At 41.9% G+C, this 16,411-nt stretch overlaps 1 protein-coding gene across 2 annotated transcripts in view; it reads left to right on the top strand.

The window, feature by feature from the left end:
- Positions 1-3,178: 3,178 nt before the first annotated feature.
- The window catches only part of CDON (cell adhesion associated, oncogene regulated), a 101,072-nt gene continuing 87,839 nt past the window's right edge, over positions 3,179-16,411 (top strand). Inside the window, exons 1-2 of one of the 2 annotated variants that reach the window (XM_079929133.1) lie at positions 3,179-3,495; positions 5,214-5,254. In XM_079929133.1, the coding sequence (XP_079785259.1) occupies positions 5,229-5,254 (26 nt within the window). In that variant the 5' untranslated portion in view covers positions 3,179-3,495; positions 5,214-5,228. The remainder of the gene's footprint in view (positions 3,496-5,213; positions 5,255-16,411) is intronic. The other variant, XM_079929134.1, reaches the window with a different exon arrangement.

Raw genomic sequence — 16,411 nt, 5'->3', positions numbered from 1 at the left:
CACACAACCGTGTAGACTCTGTCACTACAAATTCATGATCTCCAACCTCAGCCAGGCCCTCAGCATCACTCATCAATCCTGTGACTGCTTTTCAACTTTCATTTTTCAACTCTTGTTTTTCCTAATGACTATTCCAAACCCTCAACACTTTCCCCAAGCGTCCTTTTCAAGTCCCACACCTTGAGTCCCGTAAACAACTTTCCCTCCAAATTCACCAGGATAATTGGGGGCTTTATATATCGGAGTTTTAGAGATCTATCCTTGGCCACAACTTTCTAGAATTCCACATTCTTCCTGAGGCTTCACTTCTGCTTTCATGGTATAAAAACTACTCTATGCTGATGACTTTCAAATCTAATACCTCCAGCTTGGACTTTTCCATCTAGTGGACACCTGTACTTGGAGGGTCCATGGGCACCTCAAATTCAAAAGTGTCCAAATTAAACACATCATTGTTCCCCTAAAATCCTTCTCTTATTCAGGGCATGACTCTCTTCCTGGCTACTGTGGGGGTAAGGAGATGGCCACCACCCTCTCAAGCTAGAAGGCTGATGTCATCCTTGAGTCCTCTCTCTTCTTTACCTTCCACATGCAATCACGTTCCAAGTCCAGCCAAGATTCCCCCTTGTTTCTAGAATTTCCCTTCTCTTCTCTGGCCTTGTTATGGTTGTCCTAGTTCAGTCTCTTGATCCAATTGGACTATCTGGATTCTTCAGAAGCTTCCACATTTTTTTATCTCAGGCTTGGCTCCCTTAAACCTGTCCTTTTTGTTATTTTTATTTTTTGGCCATGTCATGAGGCATGTGGGATCTTAGTTCCCCGACCAGGGATCGAACTTGCATCCCCTGCATTGTAGGGACAGAGTCTTAACCACTGGGCTGCCAGGGAAGTCCCTTAAATCTGTCCTTATGGCTGCTGCTAGGTGATACCTCTAAATATAAACCTGGCCATACCACACTCCCACTTAAAACTGTGCATTGACTCCCCATTGCCTGCAGGATCGAGTCCTAGCTTCTTGGAATGACATGCATAGCCTTCCGTGATCTGGCTTCAGCTTCTTCCTGCAGTGCCTTCCCTTACCAATCCCTACCTGGCCTCTCACATTTCAACCACAAAGAAGAGTTTGCAGTCCCTCTGAGCTGTCTTGTTTCTTGCCTCTGTTCCTTTGTTCATAATGTCCCCTCTGCCTAGATGGTCCTTCCACTCCTTCACCTGTACCTGGTTAACCCCTACTACCCTTTAAGGCTTAGTTCATGGGTCACTTCCTTTGGGAAGTCTTTCTTGACACGCTGCCCTCCACTCCCCCCAAACTCTAGCCCCTGTGCTCCCACATCTGCCTGTTCATTGCACTGAAGACGTCTCAATGTACTTATCCATCGATGTATCAGTATCACAATTAGATTGTGAGCTCTTTGAAGCTTGGGACTGTGCCATATTTCTCTATGTACCTTTTTGCCTAGCGGTGGCATAGAGTAGGTGCTCAATAAGGTTCTAAAATATTACTTTACACTTATAAGTGAACACATAAGTGAATGATTCATTAATGAAAAACTATTTGCCCCTGAAATGAATACTCCACTTTACAAGCAAGGCAGCAAGGGAGTAATCAGTATCCACAACATCATGATTATTTCTCAGGTCTGATTATGAGTAACAATAGGCATAGTGATATTCAACTGGCACTGTGAGACTTGGGGGTGCCCAGAATCAATTGGGCCCCAAGAGAGGACCCTAGAAGGGTTTGTAGTGGAACTGCTGTGGTAGGGGACAGCTAGGATTCTTACAGATCGCCACAAGAAACCTGCAAGACTTCCATCCCATTCACACAAAACTCTCAGTTCAGATAAACTTTCAATGTTTTTCCTTCAATGTTTCCAGGACATTTTATTTACTGATTGAAAAATCATTTAATATACCTTAAGTTAATAACACACAGACTCAGTTTGAATAAGTAAAAATGGAACAATAGAGAACAAACAAGTAGAGTTCTTTTTTTCCCTCCTATACTGAATTTCTTAGGACCTTATACTTTCATAAAGACCCTGGATGTAGCTAAAGCAAAAAACTAAACTGTCTGAACATCACCACACTTTCAGAGCCTTTGCTTGTGAAATTCAAGTAAGAAGGTAAGGAGTTCTGTCATATTTCTCCTGACGTTCAGTACTGAGTGTTTTTGAATTCCAAGTATCATTAGAGCTCTTTCTGTAGTTAAATAGTAAGTAATGATGATGATGGTAAAAAAATAAACTAATTGCTAATAATAATTATAATTATTAGTAGTAGTATATAGAAGTCACAGTCCCCAAATGTCCATGCAGTGGCAGGTGCTTTCCACTAAGTATCATATTTATGCTTCACAACAACCTTTTAAACAAATTATTTCCCCCTTTTTCTGTTTGAACAACTGAAATTCAGTGAGATCAGATCACTTGGGGCACATCCAAAGGACGAGTTGGGAAGACTCTGGGGCCAAAGGTCATGCTGCTTGCACCAGGCGACAATGAGCCTCTCCTAGTCTCTGAGAAGTTTTGTTACCTGCCTGCGTGTATGTGAATGCAGGGCGGGTGTGATGGGAATCAGAGGAAACTGCCTAAGAATCCAAACACTGAAAGTGGTTTAAAAGCGAAGGTACCAAAAGCGGGAAGCTGGAACCACAAAGCAGATACTAGGTACGAGCCAAGTGAATGGATGGACTGGCTGGCTTCGCACACTACTTAGGTGGAGGGGTGAGGGGCCGGGCCTGGGCGGGGAAACAGGGGAACGTGTAGACCAGTAGTGGACCCGCCCCAAATGCCGCCTCTCCCGGGGAAGTAAAGATGAGGGGAAACGGAATAAAGGCATTATGGGAAACTCCGGGAATTGCTAAGGCAGCTCATCCTCACCCATCCTAAACCAAAGCAGAGACTGACTTCTCCTTTCCTGGGGGAGCTCTCTCGTAGAGCAAGCAGGAGGGGGACTGGTAGAAGGACCTGCACAGAGCGCCCCCCCCCGCCCGTTGGTACGGCCCATCTCCCCCCACATGCCGCTGATCTGGCAGGCTGCGCGCGCACCCTCCGGCGGGGCGCGGGCCGTCGGGGAGCTGCGGCCTCCGCGGCCGGGTTCCCTCCTCCACCTCCTCGCGTGCTCCTCACTGGCCCAGCGCCCGCCGGGTTACGCGCCCGCGCGCCTTGGAGGGGAGGAGCGCGACCGCGGGGGCGCGCCCCGGTGACTCCGCCCCCACCCCCCCAACCCGGGCGCCCCTCCCCTGAGTCCCGGGTGCCCGGCTCGCGCGGCTCGGTGCGAGGAGACTGGGACCCCGCGCCGCCAGCCCCCACGCCCCCGCCCCGGCGTGCGAGGCGCCGCGCCCTCCCGCTGCCCTGCCCGGTGCATGGAGGGGCCCGTTCGGATCGCAGCCGCCGCTGCCGCCGTAGCCGCCGCCAGCGCGCGGGGGATGACCTGGGGGTGGCTTTCGGAGCCGGCTGCCGCGCAGGAGGTCTTAGCCAGCCCTGCTTAGAGGTGCGGGGGTGGGGTCCCACCTAAGGGTGGGCGGGAGGGGTGGCCTGGGGACACCGGGCTTGGGCGCCACGAGGCTTGGGAGCTGGAGGTCCGGGGGCGGGTTGGCCGGAGTGCCCGGGAGGGCGTGGGGGTCCAGGCTGCGTGCGGGGTCTGGGGAGGGCAGCTGACGGATGCGCAGTGGGGAGCGCCTACGTCCCCCGTCCTGGGGAACTCTGAGCCACCTCGTGGGAAGAGGCGGGGTGAGGTGTCAGTGACACGATTAAATCTGTTTGACAATGATCCGCTGAGGCAGGTGAGATGCAGCATAGCCGGGAGCACGGGGCGCCGGCACGTTTTCCCAAGGGAGCGGGGGTCCCTCGCCTCTCTCAACCTCCATCCCCGCAGAGCGCCCGCGAGAGACAGTGATTTATGTGTAAGGAGAATCAAGAGAAATTTCCTGCGCAATGTTTCTCTGCCTTCACAGACTTGGTGACTTCCCAGCCCCAGGGAGCGTATTTTTCCTTCTCCTCTGTATAGCTTTCTGTGGATTGCATTATCATTTGCTAAATACATTACAGCTCGCTATTTATTTCACTCTGCAGCTTCCAGACCTTTGTTGCATTCTCTCCACATCTAGGAATTTCAGTAATAAATCACCGAGGGGGCTAGAGAGGCTCTCTCGCCTTTCCCTTCATTGTTCTCCCAACCCCACCAAATCAGGTGGAAGGCTCTCCAAAAGGAGCTTTCTCCAGAATGCCTGCCTTTCCCAGTCCAGACTCCAGAGGGTGGCAGGTGCCTTAAGGGCAGGCTGCTTTCCAGTTGAGATCTAGAATTGAGGGAACCTCATTAACAGAACCTCTGTGTCCTGAATCAGACACCTTGAGAAACAGAAGATAGGACTAAAAGGTAACATGAGATTTAGTCTCAGGCCAGTGGCCAGTAAAGATGAAAGAGGCCAATTCTGATTCCATGCCTCGCTGATGCCACAACCCACAGATGCTCCAGCTGACTTTTGGAATACCTAGTGGACAGTGTCTGCTAGGAAAGGGTGGGGAAGGGGCTGGAGAATGAAATGGATTTATTCTCAGTATAGTTCTAAACGTTCTATTACATTTCATAGCTCATTTTTGGGAGGTAGTCTATTTTAGCTGAAAATGCGGGGGTAGTTCAACTTTTAGGACAAGATGAAAGAAAACTCCAGAAAACTGTAAAATTTAAGTTAGTGCTTAGCTAGAAAGCATTCTTAGGAACCCAGAGAGGCACCAAATACTGTAGTTTCTGTTTTGCACATGTTGAAATGAACTGCCTCATACTTGAAGTTATATGAGAAGGATGGAGAGAAACTGTTTCATTTTGTAAAGGCGTTTCCTGGGTGTGTGTTTGGCAGTGTGTGGAGCAGACACATTTATATTTCTATAAAAAACACACAAGTGTACATTGTTTAACTTTCATGCAAAAACTCGGATATAGTATTTGGGAAATCTGTCTTCGTTTGAATAGTTCAGTCAACCAGGAAAATCAGTTACTAGAGGTACCGTGCTATTGTTTGTGTAGTAACTCACTTGCGATGCTTTGATTGATTGCCATGGTTCTCATCAACCTCCTCTTCTGTGGAAAGTACTTAAACAGCTCTGACTCTCAAGCCGGGAAGTACAGAGAACCCTTAGGACTTGGAGCATACTGATCTAGCTTGTGTCGGTTGGCTTCTAAGTCAATGTTACTCCTTGCCTTCTTTGCAGGTGGTTTGACTGTGCATGGGAGGAATTAAGTTCATTTTAAGGTAGGACTTCCCCCACCTCTGCCCCCATCTGCAAGGTGTATATAAAGAGGAAGGCTTTATGTTGGATTAAGAACTTCTGCCATAGGGCTGGGCTCTAAAAAGTTCAGGTAAAACCTGTTGACTAGCTCTTGTGCTTTCTTCTTATTTTTCCTCTTTGCCTGTGTGCTTTCATGACTTTCTGGATGATTTCATTTATGGTTTTGTCAAAATGTAAGTTGAAGTAAGATGTGTCTTCTCTAGAAATGTTTCTTATGCAGGCATTTAGACTAGAAATTGGTATTGTTTCTAAGTAAAATCCTGGAGCAATGCTTTCAGGAATTAAACATTATTGTAGTGAAATCAGGCTGGAGATAGGAAATTAAAACTAATTAAGTGAAAAATCAGTTATTTTTAACACATCCTTACGTTAGCCACTGCCTTGTGATTAGCATTTGTACTATGTAGGAGTGCAGATAAGGCAACACATCGCAAGAGAAGATGAGCTGTCTAGAGATAGTCTTTCTTTAGATATGTGATCTTACTACTTAATAGAAACTAATTAGATTAGAAAGGGAATTTGGGGTCTGGTTGCTAAATAGATTGCTCCGAAGGACTTGATTTTACTGTGGTTTTTGATGGGTGCTTTTTTCAAGAAATTTTGTTAACTTGAATTAGAGAATGCTTTATTGTTTTTATTGAAATTTTATATTGTATGTAGACATTTCATTGATTTATAAACATTCCATTTATACATTTTTGTTGTGGATATGGTACTAACTCATTTTCAAGAGAACGGGGAGGAGGGCTTTACTTGATTCTTTTCAATTGCAATTAAGAGATGGTATATGGAATATACTTAATGTTACTTTAAAAATATTGGATTACAATTCAATGAAAAACTGGTTGTTTTTTTTTGTTTTTGTTTTAATCCTTCAAGTTTTCCCTCATTGTTTGTGCTCTTTCCCCCATTGTCAGGCTTAAAACATACAGTATCGTTGTCATCTGTCCCCTGAATAATGGTCCTGAGGTGATATTATTAATGTGGCTTTTTAAAATCAAACTAATTATACTTGCCTAAAAGAGCCACATGTGTGTGATTCTAGCTGCCTGGTGCCTTTTGAGAGCCCTGGAGACAAGCTAGTGAATAGAGCTGAAAATTCATTCTGTATTTGATTAAATGGGACAGACTTGCTGCTCCTTACCCCAGCAGGGGCGATGAGATCTCTTGATCCCCGAAGCGGCTCCAAGACCCTGGGAATTCCATTAGCGAGCACCTGAGGAATTTCTGCCCTGCAGTGCCTTTTTTGTATGTGTGTATGTGCGTGTGTGGAAAGGGAGGGGAGCCGAGTGGTGAGGGGGGGAGGGTGGCGGGTGGGCGGAGAGAGGCTACATTAGAAGACTCCATATGTTAGCAGATCTAAAATCAAGACAGGACTTAACAGCTTATCTTGTAAGAGAAGAGCCCAACCCAAAGGCAGATTGCTGGTCAGGACTTTTCTTACGAGCACGACCGTGGTGATGTGTCTTTACCCTGAAGTGCACGCCGCTGTAAGTACAGAAAGTCACTTTTCTGCTTTGCCTCCGAAGCACAAGCATATACACGTTGCAGCCTTGGTAAGTTTTCTCTGAATGATCTTTTGATAAATACGTAAAATCGTGTTACAGTTAGGTCTTGCCTGTCAGGGCTGCTTTTATTGTTTTAATAACTTTTCAACCGAGAGGAAAATCAGCCTTTTCTGTGAAGCAAAGTATTTTGCAGAGATGAAATGCTTGTTTGAATAGGCATATTTGAGTTTGCTCTTTTGTTTTTATATGACTTTTCTTGTGTTTTTGTAACATTATTATTACAGAATTTAAATTCATTTAGGGTATCTCTCTTTTCTGTTGTCTTTTGAAGAATTCTTTCTGATTGCTAGTATTTCTTAAGGCATCGCTTCGCAGACTTGCCAGCAGCCGTGCGTAAATGAAAATATATCTACCAAAAATATTCTGTAAAATCTTTGGAGCAAAATTTCTGAGAAACATCAGCGTGTCTTCCTCTCCCTGCCCCACCTCCCCTGCCCCTGAATACTTTTTGGATACAGACATTCTTCAGAATATGAGCCCAGTTTGATTCTTGTGTACTTTTCAAGGAAGAGCAGTTCTGAATCTTGGATGGTCTAGTTAATTGATTTTCCTCTTCTGAGAATAGTTAAAAATGAATGTGAATTCCAGTGCTTGTAGTTTTCAACTAGTGCAGAGTGCAGTAGCCTATTTGATGGTTAATTTGATGTATTTTGTTTCTGATTAAAATCATCTTGTGTGTCACAGTTCCCTCCATCCTATTCCCGTGTAGTCCTCTACCAAATTCTCCTTACAATACTAAGTGTTTAGAAAATAAAGAAGCCTTTGAGAGAATATTTAATTTTCTTCCCACCTTCATCCTGGGCTTGCCTTCTAGTAGTATGGCCAGATTGAAAGAACTCTGGAGTGAATGGGAGTAAACACTAAAGTTAGCATTGGGCCTGCCTCGGTTCACAGTTGTTCAGGCACTTTGCTGTGTGATGTATTTTGATGGCCAGAGATAACAAAAAGCTACCCCAAAGCACATTTTGTTCTGCTACATATCAGTTGGAATGTGAGTCAGGACTTTAGTTCTTGAGAACCAGTGATGTGCTTTTAACCATAGAATTAAGGAACTGTGAAGTTCCTTACATCTTACTTGAGAGGGGGAAAAACACACAGGTTATGTTACTGAACTTAGATATATTCTGCTTACGTTTTGTTACAAAATTTTTATATTGCGCTAACGTAAGCATATAGCTTGCTTTTCAGCTATTCTTGACATAGACTAGCGCATCTCTTTTTATCCGTGTGAGCTGGGGCAGTGATCTTGACCTAAGCCTTGGGTTCCTCATCGCTGAAATGAGGATAACCATAGTATCTGTTACCGCTGTTGTGTGGATTACGTGAGATACTGAAAGTAAAGTGCTTGGCACGTTATAAAACCCCTATGATTGCTAGCTGCTGCTACTTTAAGTAACTCCTCCTGTACATGTTAGTCTGTTACTTTGATCCAGAAATGATTTCTTTTGAAGATTAAATAATGAGGAATTCTCTGAAGTTAGTAATAGTGTGGGCACGTGGAACTGCTATAGTTTCAGTATGCTACAGTTCTCGTCATTTTGCAATTGAAACTTAAAAGGCACTTGGAAACAATATGTTGCAATTTTTTTCCTGATTGAGGTATAATAGAAAAATGTACACAAGTGTACAGTTAATGTATACTCAGTGAGCAGCCAGATGAAGTGTCGTCTATGCACATGTGTGGTAACCATTAGCCAGATCGAGATGTAGAACATTTCCTTCATGGTGGAAGGCTCCCTGATGCCCCTTCCCAGACTAGCCCACCACCCCCAGCAGACGACAGCCCTTTGGACCAGTCTCACCATACGTGAGTTTTGCCTGTTCCCGAACTTTATAAAAATAGACTCATATGATAAATACTCTTTTATATCTGGTTTCTCGCACTGCTCGTTATGTCCAAGACCCATCTCTGTTACTGTGTACGGTAGGAATTTATGCTTTCAAAATTGTTTTAGCATCTTTTGCCTGTTTTGAAATTCATAGTAGTTCATTTTGTTGGCACATTGGGTATGTGGTCATTGAGAAAACAAGAAAATAACAACATTTCTTCCTAAATTATTAGAAAATCAGATCCCAGTCACTATCTTAGAAAAATAACCATGACCTTCTTTTTATACATAAAGCTGGGTTGAAGGTAATATAATTACCTTCAGTGACAGTTCCATAAACCAAATCTTTTGATAACTGCGTTCATTTTGTGTGTGTGTGTGTGTGTGTGTTTTTAGAAGCGAAGGGTGGGAGCCTCGAAAGAGAGAAGGACCACCTAAGGTAGCTTATAACCTTCATGCTTAGCATTTAACACTTAGAATGGTAGAGAAGTAACCACTAGCTCAGCAATAAGTGTAATATTCCCTAAGAAGAAAACAAAACAACACGGTGTGTTCTGGAAAAAAAAAATCCACCAATAATGGAAGAAAATGGAGCAAGGATGTTGTTATCCTACAGGAAAATTTTGAAGAATGGGACCTTACGTTTATATCAGGAAGAAGAATTTTGGCTACTAACTTTCTGAACGGTTGCTGTCAGGCTGTGCTTGTATGTTTGGAATTTCTGTTTGTATTGTTGGGATTCCCTGATATGCTAAATAAAATTTATTTCACTAAACAATGAAACAAGAATACAAGGTGGTATCGATGAATCCGAAGTGTGTTTTTTGTTTTTCACTTTGAAAGGGGCTGCGGTTGAGGTTAAGAGCTTTGCCATCATCATATTTCTGTTCTTGGAAATGTTGATGAAGGATTTTCTGGATGTTCTGCTTGAACACAAGCCACTTCTCTCGTTGGAGACATTGTCTTTTTCAGCATTTGTAATTTTATTAAATCTTATTATTCATAGCTCCTTGACACAAGGTCATTCTTCACATACAGCCATGTGCAGGGTGGGTTCCTCTGGACTCCAGAGGGGGCAAGTTGTTCCCTTGTCTCTTAATTCAGAGCACCAGTGGCCAAGACTTCAATGGGGGTGGGAGGGGTGAAAGAGTAATATGAGATTCATCTTTTGTCCCAGAGGGGCACTCCAAAGATGCAGGTTTTGTTTCAAAAGAAGGAAGCACTGTTGACAAATAAAGCTGCCTCATGTTTGGAAAATGCTCCTTTGAAGGGGCATGAGGTCCTTATTACTAGATGTGTTGTAGTGGCATTTGCAGAAGATGGTGCAGTAAGAATCTCTTCCTTGGGTGAGAGTTGGGACCACATGACCTCCAAGGGCCTTTGCCTTTTGAGTCCACTAAACAGGCTCTTGTGGGGGAGCTGTACTACTTAACTACCACATACCCAGGGTTCCCTTGCTGCAGTTTCATTCCCAGGTCCCCTTAACCCAGGGTTCGCTTGCTGCAGTTTCATTCCCCTGAGGTCAACTGCAGTCCAAAAATACTAAACGGAAAGTTCCAGAAAGAAATGATTTATAAGTTTTAAGTTGTGCACTGTTCTCAGTAGTGTAATGAAATCCCGTGCCATCCCTCCCGAGGTCCCCAAACCTTCAACATTGTTCTGCTCCTGACATCCAGCCATTCACTTCGTCCTGGCTCGGTGATCCAGGATCACCTGAAGCCGATGATACTGCTGACGTATCATCAGAAGGTCAATAGTAGCCTAACGCTACGTCACAATGTCGACGTCACTCACCTCACTTCATCTCATCCGGTGGGTGTTTTGTCATCTCACAGCATCATCATCATCATAAGAAGGGTGATTACAGTATAATAAGATATTTTGAGAGAGAGAGATCACATTCATGTAACTTTCTTTTAGTTTTTACTTTATTATTTTTTTCATGTAACTTTTATTACAGCATATTGTTAAAATTGTTTTATTGTTACTCTCTTACTGTGCCTAATTTATAAATTAAACTTTATCATAGATATGTATGTGTTGGAAAAAACATAGTGTAAATAGGGTTCAGTACTATCCACAGCTTCAGATATCCACTGGGGGTCTTGGAATGCAACCCCTGTGGATAAGCGGGGGACTACCGTACCTAATTTTGGAGGGAGAAAATGTGTAAAAAAAGTTCCAAACGACCACTGGATAAATAAATTTTCTCAGATTTTCCCTAGTTTAAAGTTGAGGAATGCCTCTTCTTGTTGACCCTTTTCACATTAAATGTAATTTAGTTTATCACTAACAAGTAAATGTCAGATATTCTTTCTTTTTTACCTGAAGAGAGAACAGGGACCTTTCCAATATTCTATCAGTATCAGAAGTGAAAACACTTTACAAGTTTAGTATTTGCTACCTTTTTAGGTAGGTACACACCTGAATTTACTTCAAGGCCCTCTGTTGGCCGAGTTATTTATGCACTCCTACAGCAAATTATATGTAAAGTAAAAATAAATAAATGTATCTCTTGTCTCTCTACCTTCTCTCCTCCACCCCAATTTTTCCACACTTGAATTTCCAGAGAGAAATAACTCACGGGGGGAGAAAGGCTGATATGCGTGACTTATCCAAGCAACAGAGCTGTATTCAGGATCTTTTCTGGAGTCCATAGTTATTTACTGTAACCAGGTACACATCTTGTGTCTTTAGATATATGTTAATAATTTATGTTAATAATTGCTGTTTAGAATGATTGAAGGGAGTATAGAATCCTGAGTCACCAAAATAATATTTTGTCTATTTTATGAAGCAGAAAAGTATAGTGAGTTTTGTCTGTTTTGTATTACATGACGTATACCCATACAACCGTCTAAAGCCTCTTGTAACCTCTAAGTGGCTCTCTCCTTTCTCTGTCACCATTACCTTACCCTTCCAACTTCCTTTTCGAATTTTGGGAAGGGGATCAGAGAAGGTGAGACAAAATGTGAGACAAAAGAAATACCTTCGTGACTCTTTATTAGAGTACTGCCACCTCACCTCCCTCGTCTCCACTCTTGGTTTTCCCCGCTTCCACGTCATCCATTTTTCTCCATTTTGTCAGAGTAATGATCTTTCAAAAACATAAAGCTGGTCAGGTGACTGCTCTCCTTAACATCAGTTTCTTCAAAGGCCCTGACTCGCTTATTCAAACCCAGGTCTTTAATAGGGCACACAGGGGTCTTTACCGACCTGGTGCTTCTGCCGTCCTCCACCTACCTTGCGTTCCTTGAATATACCTTGCTTTTTCTCTTGCAGGCTGGGAACATGTCTCTCGTGCTGATGATGTTGTGTCATCATTTTGTATGCGTCTGTCTCATCCTTATCTTAATCCCTAAGGACAGACAATGTGATTTTCCCTTGTATGTATCCCCTCTCACCCCTTTCCTTGCATTATGCCTAACAAATACTAAACCCAAATGTCCCAAACGTATGAGTCCTAAAGTAGGGCTTCTCAAACTTTAACGTGCATTTGAATTTCTTGGGGCGGGGATGGGAGGGATGTTAAGATGCAGATTTTGATTTCGTAGGTTGTGGGTGAATCCCAAGATTCTCCCTTTCTGACAAGAGTCCACATCATGTTGATGACACTGGGTGGACCACACTGAATAGCGAGTTGCTAAACTGTCATCTCTAGACCCATGAATGATTTCAACACACAATTCTGCTCTTATAAAGCAGAAACTAAGGCACCATTGTAAAGCAATTATACTCCAATAAAGATGTTAAAAAAAAATACAGTGAAATCAGTGACTCTGCATGTCAAGTTCAGGCGTATCACAGCTTCAAGTAATGAAGGTTAAAAAAGCTTTAGATAAAGAAAAAAATAGTTAAATATTGAAGATACTAGGACATCTATTGTCACATTATTGCTGGAATGCTGGCCAAACGTCTTACATATTTAAAATGCATATTTTCATTCTGTGCTACATTAGTTTGTGCCCAGAGAGCTGATGCCATGTTTCGTCTGTTTTTTAAATATGCAGTATTAGAGGAGTTTTCCTGGATATCTAGGTATTAAAAAGTGCATTCTGCCTTCTCTCTCTTGCCAGGGGAATTTCTGACAGTTATTGGCTTTTTAGGTATCAGAATAACAGCAATTAGTATTTTCTATTTTACTATCATTTGAAGTCTGTTTAGTGAGTAATTGTACACACTGTCTGATTGGAGGTGAAATTGGCAAGGGGGATGAATGTCTAATGGATAAAATACTACTTTTAATCAGGCCGTGAAATTACTGTAGTGACATCAGAATTTGGCAGCCTCTTTTATTACAATAAAAAGAAAGATAGCATCCTAAGCTAGGGATAAGATTTTTCTTGCCCATTTATTTTGGCTTATTTTCATGGTTTGGGCCTCAGGGCGTGTGTGCAACAAAATAGCACAGTGAATAACAGGCAATAAGAAGGAGTGAACATAGTTTCAGCTGGAACAGATGTACTGTTTAATCACTCATCTCTATTTCAGTCAACTTCCTCCCAGATGGGTGAGTATGAGGTTGTGAGAGTGGGTATGAGGAATCCCCATCTATGAAGTGGAGTTAAGCTTCATTACTTGGGTTGGTGTTACCTAGCTTGCAATATATTGAAAAAGTTTGTTAATTGGCTGTTAAAATGGTCACGTGAGGGGGACTGTCTAAATGTGATTATGAATGGGGTTGTACAGTTTTGTAAATGGTCATGTGATGATGAATGGGGTTGTACAGTTTTGTAAGAAAGGTGCTATTTATTCCTCTTTATAAACACCAGTAAAGTAACATTGTTTGATTTAAACCAGTGTTTCCTCTTGGCCTGTTCACTCCTGTTGTGAAATTAGGCTAATTAGGCTTTTAGAGATTGCCATGATTTAATGAAAACTCATGCACCAGGATTTCAATTTGGTTTCCATGCATCTGAGCGGTTGTTCCAGTAGATCTTGGGACTGCTAAATCCTGAGAAGATATTTTTATGATTCTTAACAGATTATTAAAACTCCTGAGTGGAACCACACTGGTCTTACCATTGTGTTGTGCCCATAATTTACCTTTTGGGCTCTTCTTACTGTGATCACTTTTTTAAACAAGGCCATTTTATTGTTTCTTCCATTAAGTCTTAGATGTTCTTCCAAAATGAAATTTTAAGATTTGTCCTACAGTAAGGAGGATTATAGTACTGATGGGTTAAAGTAGATTTTAAACCTAATTCTGCATATTTACTTCAACTGAATAACATATCTTCAAGTCATATTATGATCTGATTAGAATTGGTTCTGATCGCTAAGTCGTTTCTTTTGATTTCTATCTGTTGACTATTAGGCACACTTCCTTTACTATGGCTGAGTCCTTTTTGAGATTAAAACAAATACAAATAGATCAAACTTCTACCCTGAGTTCCTAATTCTAAGCTCTAGTCATTAAGTTATTCATGTTTTGACTGTAGACCTATATAAGCTCTTTCATATAATTTTCATCATACATTTTAGAGCTAAAGATTTTTTTTTAACCCCATGGCTAACTAAAGCCAATTTTGAGTCATTCTAAGATGGGTTGTTAACTGTGGTCTCCTATTAGGTTAGGAAACGAAATTGTCATTATTTGTTATTTCTTTTGTGTTTAAGGATGCATTTTTAAAGAGCTATTGTCACAGTGGTTAGGTCTTAAAATAATTACACATTTGTCACTGTGACAGCAGCCGCGGTGGGGTTTTTAATGATACAGTACAGCTTGTGCAGAGATTTGATATCCATTTTTTGCAGCATCAAATAAATTTTAGCTCAGGGATTTGACTAGATACATCTTAATAATGTTAATAAGAGTCTTATAGCTAACTCCCAAAGTGGATTTCTAAATGTGAGCCTGGTAAGTTCAGGCTATATCCCACCCCACAGGAAAATAACAATAGAAATTGTTTTAAAGAAAAATTGTTGGTGTTTTACTTCTTTTGGGATTTCTCTTCCAGATAGGTAGATTATTAGGAAAAAGATAAGGAAACAATTGGCCTTGTAGAACCAAGACCTTAACCCTTGATCAGATCCATGTTTTCTCAGCGGGGTGTTGTACACATACACAGAATACTTAATTAGTTGTGACTGTAGATGTCAGCTGGTCATGGAATCAAATTAACAGGCACCACATATTAAACTTCCAAGGCCTTCAACGACTAAGAATGAGAGACTGAGTTTTTCATTTGTGCAATTAAGAATTTTTTCCCCCTTCATGTTGGAATGTGAGTTTTCTGGAAAAAGAATCCCTTCACTTGACATTTCCTAGGCAAACAGAGTCCCCACTCGCTTGTAAAAGTCCTTTCTAATTCACTGAGAAATACTAGCATCTTTTGTGCCTGATTCACCTAGAGGGACTGTACTACAGGTATACTTGGGCAATCTAACGATAAATAATATGGTGACAAAGGAGTGAAGTATCGCTTAGGCAAAGCAGGGCCCTTGTCTGTTTGAGTGCCCTGCAGACTTATCAGAATGATGCTTCCAGGGGATTGGGAAAGGAAAGACTGTCCTGTCTGGCATTGCATGCACAGACAGGCACAGAAGGAACCAGGACCCTCCCCATGCTCACTCGGCTCCTAGCTGAGGAGTTGCTAGTTCGGTTATAACTCCTGTCTTGTGGTTCTTTTTATTCCATATACGAAATAATTTTCTCCTATCCTTTATTTCTAATTGTCATCATTTCTTAAATAATATTATAGAGTCCTTTGTACTTTGCAGAGTGTTTTACAAGTTTTTTTTTTTCTGTTTACAATAATGTATGAACGGTAAAATTTTCATGAGAATGGAAATCATGAAGACAATAATGATCGAGCATTGGTTTCACATACAAGAGTTTTAATGTAGTTCAAAGTTGGGTGATCTTCAAAATATCTCTGCCTAATATTTGAAACTATAGTCTTTCTTTTCAAGCTTTTTTTTAAAGTATCTATTTATTAAATGGCTGCGTTGGGTCTTAGTTGCAGCACGCGGGATCTTTCGTTGAGGCGCACGGGTTCTTCGTTGCAGTGTGAGGGCTTCTCTCTAGTTGTGGCGTGCGGGCTTAGTTGCCCCGTGGCATGTGGGATCTTAGTTCTCTGACCAGCTATTGAACCGGTGTCCCCTGCATTGCAAGATGGATTCTTAACACTGGACCTCCAGGGAAGTCCCTTTCTTTTTTAAGCTTAATTTAAGTTATAATTGCACATTCTTCAATTCTAAGGTTTTTGTTTTTGGCCACATCGTGTGGCTTGTGGGATCTTAGTTCTGCCACCAGGGATCGAACCCAGGCCCAGAACAGTGAAAGCACCGAGTCCTAACCACTGGACCACCAGGGAATTCCCTCTTTTGTTTTGTTTTTGTCTTTGACATTTGTAAACCACAAACTCTGCATTCTAGATTCTGTTGACCTAATGGAAGATATTGAGATAGTGAATTTTGCCCAAGGTAAAATTGACTCCCAGATGTCTTGTATTTTTAAACCCTTTCCTCTTTAAAGAGGTCTTTTCTTTTCTTTTTTTTTTTTTCTAGCCACAGGGATCCTTGCTTTCTAATACATTTCTTTAAGGCTGGTACTTGATGCTTAGAAATTCTTTAATAGTATATTCCAGCTGAAAGTGAAGTTTGAAAGCCCTTTCGAATTGTATGACAGTAAGGAAAATAGCAAAGGGGGCTTTTTAGAAGTAAATCTCATTTTACATTTGTGTCTTTGCTCGTGGAATAAATATAAAATCAAATTGAA

Source organism: Stenella coeruleoalba (genome assembly GCF_951394435.1).
Source record: "Stenella coeruleoalba genome assembly, chromosome: 8".
In the NCBI taxonomy this organism is placed as follows: Eukaryota; Metazoa; Chordata; class Mammalia; order Artiodactyla; family Delphinidae; genus Stenella; species Stenella coeruleoalba.
Note: the sequence above shows the minus strand (reverse complement) of the source record. Positions and strands in the feature narration are given on the sequence as shown.